Here is a 12,609-nt window from a genome sequence, read left to right as displayed (position 1 = left end):
CGCAATTTCTGTTCTCATCCTGGGGCAAAGTTCTTAATCCGAGGTACTATTTCTGGGTTAGCGGAGTCTGTAAGCTGAAGCGTCTGTAACCCGAGGTACCACTGTATTTTACAACAACACATTTTCTTCATTCAACATTTAAATGCCAAAAAGGTCTGAGTGGCCATCTTTAAATAAACTCTTAACTAAGGGCTCAATCTAAGTCCCTGACCTGCCACGGGGGCAGGGGGTGAGCTGGGCAGAGATTCTCCCTCAGCCCACAACACCTTCACTGATGCTGGGCTCCCTGTTCACCCCCAACAAACTTCTGACTTGCTGTAACCTGTGAGATGTCTGTAAGTGGAGTGTTCCAGGGAGGGCAAGTGGCTGAACTGATCAGGGATTCCCTGGATCCTGAGCCATCTCCACTGCCATCACTTGATGATATCTAGCCAGACGGCTGTGCTTTTGCCCTGACCAGCATGAGCAATGAGGCTGCAGATGTAGCAGTGACTCTGCATCTCTCCGGCCAGGGTTTGGCTTGCTCTGTTATTCACTGCTGTTCCCCTTTCAAGGGATTTGGTTTGATAAAAGACTATTCAATCTTATTTATGACATTGGCATCCAATTTCCTCTGCTCCTTGCACTTGGTTTCTGTAAGTTACTGGTAGGAAATGTACACTCCTTCTAGTTTAGTAGCCTTGCTGTAACAATACTTAGTGAGTTAGGAATGTGAAATTATACTGAAAGTGCACCTGTTTTGATATAGTTGGGGCCAGAGTCTTATTCACATGCAGCTTTTTAAAAGTATGTAGAGAAGTGGAATAATGCCTACCTTACCGTTTGCATTCATTTAACAAAGGTATATTGTGTAGCATAGATGCTCTCAAAATCAGGGATAAAGATTAGAGATATTACATATTGGGACTCGAGATATGACAGGCGTTCACGCATGCAAGCATGCAAGGGTATGTGAGATTGATGTTTCTGTATGTGCACAAATACGTTCTTACCCTGGGTCTGTTCAGTGTGTGTTGGATCATTGTAATAGAATTGTTTCATGTGTTTAATACAGGTATTCCTTGTAAAAAAAATCTCAGGATCAGATGCAAGACAGCTGTATGCAATGAAGGTGCTAAAAAAAGCAACACTCAAGGGTAAATGACATTATTTCTTTAAATATAATTGTTTTAAGAATAATATATTGAAACATTGTTGCAAGAGACTGACAGTGCAATGAGATGTGGTGGAGGAGCTGATAGTAAAAGGAAGGTGCTAGAAAAATCATTTTGTCTGTCTGAATCTGGCAGTTGTGCGATGAAGGACTGCAGGAACTAAGAATTCAAACAATTGTATTTTCTGGTGTTGACTTGATGGCTGAGCTTCTACATAATCTTGGGAGAACTTTAACCCCATACCCTTTAAAAATTAGAGCAATTCATATATTCAGGGCAATACAATCCAACTGGAATACATACATACATATATATATATATATATATATATATATATATATATATATATATATATGCTTTCGTAGATTTTCACGGGTACAGGAATGCAGGTTTTGGTGTCCTCGGGTGTCTTCCCGTGTAAAAGTTGGGGTGTCTAGGCGACGTTTCGACGAGGTCTCACTCGTCATCTTCAGGCTGGTGCTTTCGGCTTCTTGTTACTGGAACAGAGCAGGATCTCAGTGTTTGAGTTCCTATAAATACTGTTGAGGGGGTGTGGTGTATAGCCTCCAATGTTCTGGGCAGAGAGGAAGTTCCCAGGCTAGTGTGCCTTTTCTTCTTTTGTTCCTTAATTACTTGAGGGATATCTTGAGTGATTTCTTGAGTGATATCCTGAGTACCACTTAGGTGGGTCATTAGGTGTGGATTAGTTGCTAAAGTCTTTGTGTCTTGACCTCTTGAACTTTGTGAAGAGTCTGCCCAGCCACGTACATTGGACAAACAAACAGACGAATAAATGCACGTATCGCAGAACACAAGAATGCCGTCAAAAAAGAAGAAAAAACTTCCTCTCTTTTCCAACACATGAAAGAAACAGGACACGAAATTAATTTTGCAGATTCCAAATTGCTCTTTAACATGGAACATCACCACAAGAGAATAATCATGGAAGCCATCGAGATAGAGAAACACCCTCACAACATGAACAAGCGTGACGACACATCCCGCTTGCCAGACATCTGGAAATTAGCCCTCCCCACAAAAACTGACACCAGATCCAGAGGCACACAGAACGCCATCACCAATCAACCACACCAGACCCAAACCCAGACCCTCTCCACAGATAAATTACAGACTCCATCCAGTAGCCAAACCATGGTGGCACCTCCGGACGCTGCACCCCCCTGCAATCCCTACACAGATCTGGCTGACACAGGCCACAAAACCACAGCTCGCCCCTATACACGAAGCCAAGCCAGAGCACAACTAAGTGCAGTACAGCCATCTTCTCAGAAAAACTCTTCACAAAGTTCAAGAGGTCAAGACACAAAGACTTTAGCAACTAATCCACACCTAATGACCCACCTAAGTGGTACTCAGGATATCACTCAAGAAATCACTCAAGATATCCCTCAAGTAATTAAGGAACAAAAGAAGAAAAGGCACACTAGCCTGGGAACTTCCTCTCTGCCCAGAACATTGGAGGCTATACACCACACCCCCTCAACAGTATTTATAGGAACTCAAACACTGAGATCCTGCTCTGTTCCAGTAACAAGAAGCCGAAAGCACCAGCCTGAAGATGACGAGTGAGACCTCGTCGAAACGTCGCCTAGACACCCCAACTTTTACACGGGAAGACACCCGAGGACACCAAAACCTGCATATATATATATATATATATATATATAATGTATATATCCCCATCAAGAATGTGATTTTGAAAAGTAGCATATGTGAAAAAGTTGGAACCCATTGAGGCACATTCATGAACTTGATACTTGCTCATATTTAGACAACCTTGCTTTTGTTCCCTGGAATCTGCGCCTAAATTTAGATGACTGCATCTAAATTTACACACAGTGGTGTCTTTTTCAATCATCTATTTGTCATGAGTTTTGCTTATTAGCTCTTTTTCTTGTATTTTTTTAAAACATTATTAATGCTTCTGAACATTTTGCTATGCATGTTTGCTGCGAAATAAGACCTGTTTAGTTCACTGATACTTTATGGTTGTGAACAGTCCTGAGATCTGCAGGTATAGGGTGGTATACAAATTGAATAATAAGTAATAAATTATTAGTAATAATGTTAATCTTAGGATTGAGCCATACATGAATATAGCCTGCATTTGGAGGCTAAAAATACATATCCACCATAACATAGGGCGTATGGCACTGAATATTTTCCCGGTGCAACAGTTTTACAGGAATCTTCATGTGGACTATGTTCACATCTTGATGGTTTTGCTAGAATGAGTGCTTAGAAACAATAATTGTAAATAGAGCAAATAGAATTTGAATGCACTTAGTTTCTTGGCTTCGGTTTTAGAATTCGCACTCATAATGTAAATTCAGTACTCTTGCTTTATGCAACAGATGCCTAATTTCTTTTTGCAAGTTTTTTTATTGCATAGTATGTATTTAGCGACAGACAATGGAAAATTGTCAGGGTGATGGATTTGCTAGTTGTTTAATAATGTATACTACAAATCCTTCCATCAATACTTAGACACTGGGATAAGGTTATGGTGATCACCCTTTTTGGAAAGCATGCTAGAAATTGAGAAGAAAGTCCTTGAGAGCTATAGGAAAGTACCCTATCGTACATATATTTTCAACCCCTGGTACTTTGGTATGATTGTTGACTCAGGTAAGCCAGGGTCTATGCAGCAGGGGGATATGAGCATAGGCAAGTCCAATGTTTTTCCTGCTCAGATCCCAAAAATTGTATTTATAAATTTGGTACTAGAGAGATGAGAGTATAACTCTGCTAACACAATCGGGCCTTCCTGGCACCCCCATACTACACCCCTCTGTGCCCCACAATCCGCTCATAAAGGTTGAGGGACCACCTGGAACTGGGCATGGGGGCTCCAGCAGGATGTGGAAATGAGAGAATTTTGTAATACTTCCTCGCACAACGGAAGTGCCTTTCCATTGGCACAAGCCATTTTTTATCCATAACATTGCACTCTTAAAACTTTATTTTTCATTACATTTTGTACAGTGAAAATGGTTCTTGAAAACTTTGACATTGTGTCCACATATAATGGATATAAAACCGAAAAACAATAGTCCATATACATAATTAAGTGGGTAGTATTCATTTGCACTAAATGTTGGTCAACATCTCTTATAGTTCGCGATCGTGTTCGGACAAAAATGGAGCGTGACATTTTAGTAGAGGTTAATCATCCCTTTATTGTCAAGTTGCATTACGGTAAGTTTAATAAGCATCCTAAATTGCTAAAGTACCGTATTTTTCGTTCTATAACACGCACGTAGTTTTTAGAGGAGGAAAACAAGAAAAAAAATATTCTAAACGAAACAGTGGATGTATGATTTTTGTGGTTCATGCTTGGCCCCAGACATTGAGTTTGGGGTAGCCCAGTGCAAAAATCCTGAGGATCCATGTGGATCCGTGCTTTGTAACCACATTTTAAGTGGGAAGGGAAGGAAAAGCACTCAAGGGACAAGGAGCACACGTGGGGTGTGTGGAGAAGGATGCTGCTAATAATGCAGAAGAGGGGTTTAAGGGGAGAAGAAGCACACGTGGGGTGGGTGGAGAAGGATGCTGCTAATAATGAAGAAGAGGGGTTTAAGGGGAGAAGGCTCCTCTCCTCTCCTCTCCCACTTTGCTCCTTTAAAGCAAGCAGGCTCTGCTTTTCTCCTTCCTCCTTGCTCATCCCGGTTTAGCGAGCTGAAAAACTTTGCTGCTATGTAGCGAGCTGAGTGGGGAGGAGAGAGGGACAGACAGCCTGCTTGCTTTAAAGGAACCAACTGGACAGGAGCCACTTACACTCGTGTAAGCGGCTCCTCTCCTCTCCCGCTTTGCTCCTTTAAAGAAGCAGGCTCTCTGTCCCTCTCTCCTCCCCACTCAGCGGCTCTTCTCCCGCTTTGCTGTTTCAAAGCGAGCCACAGAGGAGGGAAGGAAGGGGAACCATGGATCCTCTGCTCACGACTGCAGCAAATCCCCCCCACCACTCGTAGGCATTCCCTCCATAACACTTTTCTTTCTGGGAGAAAAAAGTGAGTGTTGTGGTGCAAAAAATACAGTAAATATTGCTAGTTACTGGTAACTATGATATTTCGTACGTATTTGCCATTTATAAAATCCTGTTACCTTCAAATAAAATATAGCAAGTTCTATTGAGACCCAACCTACCATCTTGTACTCCTGTACAAGTTAGTTTGCATAACTGGCATTTGTTAAAGCAGTTAATTGTATAGGAGATTTCATCCATACTATTCATTGCAGAAAATCACAAAAAGACAAATGCTACATTTTGAAGCTTGATCATTAGTAAAGATCAGTTTCTGAACAAATGTAATTTTTGACATTCTTTTAACTTCCCTAGTGTTAAATTTTAATATATTTTTAGTTATGTAAATATTTTCATGTTGTAAGCCACCTTGAATGTGGCGTAACTATGGAAAGGCCTCATACAAATATACAATGGTGTTAAATTTACCTACCTAAGGGTTCATGTTCAGCTTTTGTGATTTCAGTACTGTTTTGGCAGTTTTCTCACCTATTTAGTTAATTAATATAAGAAAGAAGAAGAAATACTCTGTTATAGAATATGTCAGCTATACTTTCTTTTTAAGCATTGGCCAGAACAGAACATACTTAGGTTTTATTTACCTGAGATTTACCCAGTCCTGTTTTTAAAGGGATGCTTTGCATTTTGCATATCTCTGAGGCAATTAAATTTTAAAGTTTGAGAAGCATTCCACTGTTTACTTTTTCTGTTAAAGAAAAATATTCAGTATTGAGGTGGAAGGGGTAGAAGCTTTGATGCTGTTCTCCAGTGAGTGATCTGGAACTTTCTTGTTGCTGAATGCAAGTTACAAGTCGCCAGATCTATAATAAATTTGGCACTGTCCAGCAGTTTAAAGTTTCAGAAGTCTGGATAACATGTGCTTTGGCAATGTGAGGTCATAGGGGTGGGGTGAGCAGAAGAAGTAATTTGTTTCTAAAAAAAATAACCTCAAAAGCAACTCGACAGAATCCTTACACTTCCACATACAAAATGTGCACAGTGTCTATTTTCTTCAATACCCATCACTTGCATAGTACATACAAAACATAGAGCAGTTTTGCATTAAAGTGTCAAATATCTCATAAAACTTCTAAAACCTTTTTTGAATGCATAAAATACATATGAATCTTAACATTGGTGTGGCCAAGATAAAAATTGTTTTGCGTGCTAGTTTTGATCTGTATGCTACAAATATGATACACGCTGTATAGAGTAGACTATAGTTGATAACTTTGTGCTCGTGGAAGAGCTTTTAATCCAGTGGAGGGTGTCCCCTAATGGAAGATGGAGGGAGGTATTTCTTGCTGATTTCCTTGTGCCCCTGCAGCGGCCAGTGCCAGCCCCCACCAGTGGCAGCTTCAGAAAGTTGGGGACTCCTCCAGATCAGTGTGGATGGTGGCATGGCAGGTGTGGGGAATAGAGAGAACGGGAAAAATTTGCATCCCTTCTTCTTTCGTCAAGAGATACCACAGCTGGATCTAAAACCTTTCTATGACTCTAGCCATAATGTATAATAAGCAAAGATGATCATTTTAATGTTGTTTGAAAAATCATAGAACATAGTAATAGCTAGGGTGCAGCATTGCATTTTAACACGTTCTTGAACGAACTTTTTAATGATCCAGCATGATAAAACAATATCTTTGCAATAATAGTAACAGTCAATAAGTACCTACATACCCAAGAACATAATACTTTTATTAAAATAATGTTGATTTCCCCCTCAGCTTTTCAAACAGAAGGGAAACTATACCTTATTTTAGACTTTCTCAGAGGAGGAGACTTGTTTACACGCTTATCCAAAGAGGTAAATGTTTCATATATTGTTGTCACAATTCTGAATTCTATTAATAGAGGTTGTGTTTATTTTATGGAATGTGCTCAAATGTTCAGGGAAATATTTGCCATGATTTATTAATTAATTGTACCAATGAATCTAAGTTACTTTACACTGCATGGTCTGTGTTCATATATCTCTTCCGTTCTGTCTCTTCTTTCTTCCCCTTTGCTTTCCACACTTAAAACTTAAATATTTTGGAGGGTCGGGAGTGGGGGAATAGAGATGCAACAAATGTACTGTTGAATTATCCTTAGACAGCTGATGTAGAAATGCACCCATCAGAATTCAAAGTCTGTTGCATTAATAATGCACTTACTTGACAGTGCAAGTGACTTTTATAAACATGTTTATATACACAAATATAAACACTTGACATACAATTTTTAGTTTTCAATTTAAGTTTAAACTGGAAAAAAACTCTTCAATCTTTTCTAATCATAGAAACTGTTTGCTCTGTATTAACTTTAGTATTATGCATTTTCTCTTCTAGGTGATGTTCACAGAAGAGGACGTCAAATTCTACCTGGCTGAATTAGCACTTGCTTTAGATCATCTGCATAGTCTTGGAATAATATACAGAGATCTAAAACCAGAAAAGTAAGAACATTTTATTTTGAATATGATAGAAATACCATATTCTCTCTATATATTTTTAATCCTCCCAGTATGCTCTCTGACAGTCATTATTTGTTGTAAAGAAAATCAGCATAACCATGTTTCAAACAAGCTTTATCTTTTTTTATAGCATATTACTTGATGAAGAAGGACATATTAAATTGACAGGTAAGTAAAAACAAACTTCTACTACATAAATAATTCGTAGACAGTTTTCTTTTAGTGTGATAAACAGCGCTAGAGAGGGGAAATGAAATTATGCTGGTGAAACACATGCAAAGTATAAAGAACCTGTTTTCAAAACTTTGCATGTTCTCATAAGATTACTAAATTCATTGTGCTTTCTTTCTCCAGATTTTGGTTTAAGCAAGGAGTCTATTGATCACGAGAAAAAAGCGTATTCCTTCTGTGGAACAGTAGAATATATGGCCCCGGAAGTGGTTAATCGGCGGGGGCATACACAGAGTGCAGACTGGTGGTCTTTTGGAGTGTTAATGGTAGGTTTCTGATGAACTGAAAGTGGTGGTAGAGTCTCTTGATCCCCGATCCTTGGCTCATTTACTTGGGGGTAAATTTCATTCATTTCAAATGTAAATAATTCAGAAGTAGCAGTTTCTAGTCCAGAAAATAGTATTACTGTATTTTTCCATGTATAAGACTAGTTTCCGCCCCCACCTAAAAAATAATGTCAACAATTAGGGGGCGTCTTATCCACGGGGCCATCTCCCCCATTTTCTTAAATCTGAGGCCCCACAAAATAGGGGTGTCTTATCCATGGGGGCATCTTATAGATGGAAAAATACGATATTTCATTCTGAAAAAGATGTGCAGCTCCTTATCCACAACCTTTTTTCTTCAAACACAACAAATTAAAAACCAAGGCCAAATAGCTCAAGTTGCTTCTGTCACTCTTGTCTGCAATTTACAAAGCCACCACTGGGTTCTACAATATTTTGGTTACAGTATTTCATAGATGCATCAATACCATAAGACTATGATTGGCTAAATTCTGCCAGTATCTATAGTTGAATGCAAGCAAGACAACAAAGATAAGTAATCCCTGTCAGACAAAACTATAAATAATATAAATCTTAAAAACCACAGTATATTACAAAATGATTTTAATTAAGGTTACTATCAAATGTTTTAAAGAAAAACTGAGATGTTTAAAATGCAACACATTATTTACAAAAGAATAGCTTTTTTCCCAATCATAAAGGTTGATACAAGAAGTAGATCCTATAGAAGATGATGCAGTTGCATAGTAAGAATAACAAATAGATTCACCAAAAAAGACTTCTTACTTTATTATAAGTTTTAACATTACTGAGGATAGAAAGTACTTAGCTATCTTATCACTAACTTTTCCTGAGACTCGCCATTTAAACAGTAATAGATCAGAATTGCAGCAAGTCATCCACCTAGAGTAGCTAAAAAAGAATCTATCCTCCCTGGGCACCTTGTACAAATTGCAGTCCAAAAAAGTGACCCACAGATTCTTTCTACCTGGCTCCATAGGGACAAATACATCCTTAAGTGGAATCTTTGCAGATCAGCCAGTTGAAAAAGCAGAGGGCAGGTTTTATTTTTTGTACAGTATTTTAAGCAACTTGTTTTTGTTTTTAAGGGTGGAATTCAACACCATGCTGTGTTGAATGATCCTTCTTTTCAAACATATCAGTTTCTAGATGGAACAATTTCCCCTCTCCCCACATGCTGTTCTGGAGGTTCTCCCAATGCCCTTTACTGAGCCAGTTTCAGGAGGTGGGGCCACAGAGGGGGAGGGGAAAGCCCTCTTGTGCAACAGAAGCCCTTGGGCAGGTTTGTTAGGTGAATTTTGCCCTATACATATATGTGATAGCAAACTGAAACGATATTTTGCAATACAGTGGGCCTACCACTTACATGAGGGTTCGGTTCTGGGGGTCTACATGGAAAGGCAAATTCAAAACTGCACAAAGTCATGAACCCTCAGAACCAGCCCCTGTGAGGTGTTGCTTACCAGGCTCTGGGAAGCTCATGCAAGAGCCAAAGGAATGTTTCTAGAGCCCTTCCACCACCTTCCGAGAGCCCAATAAGTGAGGTGGAGGACTTAAAAAACACTTTCCACAGCAGGAAAGCCTGCTAGGAGTGCGGGTGTGTGGGTAGTGGAAATAAATGAAGATTGGGGAACGGCAGGTTTTCCTCGCTCTCCATTTTCTATTTTATTGCCCCACCCTACCCGTGTAAGGTTGCGATTGCATAAGTAAAGTGATTGTAAGTTGCGGACCCGCTGTACACTGTTGTCCCTGTTTCTTAGTTAGATGCAATTCAATAATATTTCCTTAATTACATTACAGATAAATTTGTTTTACAGAAATGTTCTGCACTCTTATTTTAAAGTTAACTTTGATGCAGTTTTAAAGGCCACAATTTTAGACTCTGGGTTAAGGAACACCATAGTTAATATTAGTTCTAACATGCTACTTAACCCTAGTTAAGTGGCGTGGGAGGCAAGGCTACTAAAAGGAAGCATAAGTTCCTAGTCTTGCTCTCAATTAGATTAAATAGATCAGTTCTGAGAAACTTAGAACCCAAAATAAGTTAAGATACACCTAATGATTAGAAGAAATATAGAGTAGTAAGCAGCCTTTTTATTGACCCTTACAGAATAAAAGACTTGTTATAACCTACTGATGTACACTTAAATCTGTGGGTGTTAACACAAGCACATTTTTTATATTGGAGAATTGTAGAGTTGGAAGGGACCATGAGGGTCATTTAGCCCAACTTCCTGTAGTGCAGTAATATTTTGCTCAAGGTGGGGCTCAAACGCACAACCTGGAGATTAAGAGTCTCATGTTCTACCAACTGAGCCATCAAGAGAGTGGATATTTTTTCATAAATCACATACAAAGTTTGTGTTTGCTCAGATGTAAGACAACAGCAGTATTTTCTTACAAGTAGACAAAATGAAAAGTGTGCTTCATTCAAAATAGCTGCCTTTTTATTTTTAGCTTCAATCGCACATTAGATGTAGAAATGTACAACTAGCTATTAGCATCTGAATTAGGTTAACATGCACTGACTGCATCAAAGGTAGATGTGTTAAACTCCTGAAAATGTAAAAAGTTATGCTGCAGAACATTATTATGCAGAGTTATTGGTTGGTATGCACAATTTGTTTTATAAACAAGGTTCTACTAGTTTTGTCAAAGAGAGGAAGGTGGTTGTTGCTGTTATCATTTATTTCCCACCTTTCACCCTAAGGTCCCAGGGTGGGTCACAACAATCAAATGTGATGTTGAAAAGAAATTACCTGGTCTTTTAATATGATTGATGGAAGTTTTACTTTATACAGTTTGAAATGCTCACTGGTACTCTACCTTTCCAAGGGAAAGACAGAAAAGAAACCATGACACTGATTCTCAAGTGAGTACACTCTTATTATACGTTTATCTCACCAGGTATTCTACTGGGGATGCCCTCCATGCTGCAATCTCTAATTTCTACTATTCCCTCATTTTACATCCTGACTCCATAATGCATTCTGCTAATGTCCTTTTCCACTCTACTGTCCTTCCTATCAAAAGCTGTACGGACACTTAGTCCAGTACTTCTCTAATACATAATAATGTATTTGTAGTTCCATTATCTCCTTTAAAAGTTACCAAATTATATTCTCCTTGATCTGTTATTAGTTTCATCATCCTGAAAATTCTAGTGGAAAAAATGTCTTAACGTTCCCTTTTTGTTACTACTGTTATAAACCATTGGTCCTTCCGGTGCCTCTCCTGTTTCTGAAACCTATCCTTATCATTGCATACTGATTTAATTCTAACACTCCTGACAAGTGGGTGGAATTAAGGTTTGCATTGTAGATTATTATCCAGCTACAGTATACCTCTGGTATACTTAATGCATTTTTTATTTTTCAATCTGGATACAAAATTTGATACTGTGGAATATACCTATAGCCTAGGTTGGCTGTAGTCATATATCAATATATCAGACTTGGTCATATAATAGATCTATATCTGACTACTATTGTTATACTTCTGAAGCAACTTGAATGTCTTTTGGTCTTTGCTATGTATATACACTCTCATACTTTCTTTGTCACTATGTCTTAGCTACCACTCCTGTGGTAATGGCAGAGGATAGTATTCAACTTTGTTTTACTCAGAGTAGACTCAGTGAAATTAGTGGACCTAAATTAGTCATGTTTGTTAATTTCTATGGGTCTACACTGAGTAAAGGGACGCGGGTGGTGCTGTGGGTAAAACCTCAGTGCCTAGGACTTGCTGATCGTATGGTCGGCGGTTCGAATCCTCGCAGCGGGGTGAGCTCCCGTCTTTCAGTCCCAGCTTCTGCCCACCTAGCAGTTCGAAATCACCCCTAAGTGCAAGTAGATAAATAGGTACCGCTTTATAGCGGGAAGGTAAACGGCGTTTCTGTGTGCTGCGCTGGTGCTGGCTCGCCAGAGCAGCTTCGTCACGCTGGCCACGTGACCCGGAAGTGTCTGCGGACAGCGCTGGCCCCCGGCCTCTTAAGTGAGATGGGCGCACAACCCTAGAGTCGGACACGACTGGCCTGTACAGGCAGGGGTACCTTTACCTTTACACTGAGTAAAATGTGGTTGAATACCACCCAGTACTTTTGCATGGTGCTAGACTTAATTCTCTATAAGGGGTCTGTTTTTTATAATTTATAAACTTGTGATTGTATTTCATATTTAGTCTGTCTGTTCCCCCTCTACTGATATTATCATTTTATTCCACAGTTTTTAACTTTGGTTTCTTTAGCCATGATCAGCCTGAATCAAAGACAGATTTTTTTGTGTCTATTTTGTCCTAAATTATCAAGGCATGTTTTTGTATATACCTGTAAAAACAACAACCAAGATGGCTCTCATTCATGCAGCTATATAATCTAGAGAGTTTCTTGTTGGAACAGGGTTGTGTTTTGCTCAACAGTAA

General features: G+C 39.1%; 1 protein-coding gene across 2 annotated transcripts in view; it reads left to right on the top strand.

The window, feature by feature from the left end:
- Nucleotides 1-12,609, top strand: part of RPS6KA3 (ribosomal protein S6 kinase A3) — a 41,154-nt gene that overhangs the window by 16,590 nt on the left and 11,955 nt on the right. For both annotated transcript variants that reach the window (XM_081909193.1, XM_081909192.1), the window contains exons 4-10: nucleotides 1,055-1,136; nucleotides 4,293-4,373; nucleotides 6,924-7,003; nucleotides 7,527-7,633; nucleotides 7,782-7,819; nucleotides 8,006-8,148; nucleotides 10,992-11,062. In XM_081909193.1, the coding sequence (XP_081765319.1) occupies nucleotides 1,055-1,136; nucleotides 4,293-4,373; nucleotides 6,924-7,003; nucleotides 7,527-7,633; nucleotides 7,782-7,819; nucleotides 8,006-8,148; nucleotides 10,992-11,062 (602 nt within the window). The remainder of the gene's footprint in view (nucleotides 1-1,054; nucleotides 1,137-4,292; nucleotides 4,374-6,923; nucleotides 7,004-7,526; nucleotides 7,634-7,781; nucleotides 7,820-8,005; nucleotides 8,149-10,991; nucleotides 11,063-12,609) is intronic.

Source organism: Podarcis melisellensis (assembly GCF_964234715.1).
Source record: "Podarcis melisellensis genome assembly, chromosome: 4".
NCBI lineage: Eukaryota > Metazoa > Chordata > Lepidosauria > Squamata > Lacertidae > Podarcis > Podarcis melisellensis.
This window is presented reverse-complemented; position numbering and strand designations above follow the sequence as displayed.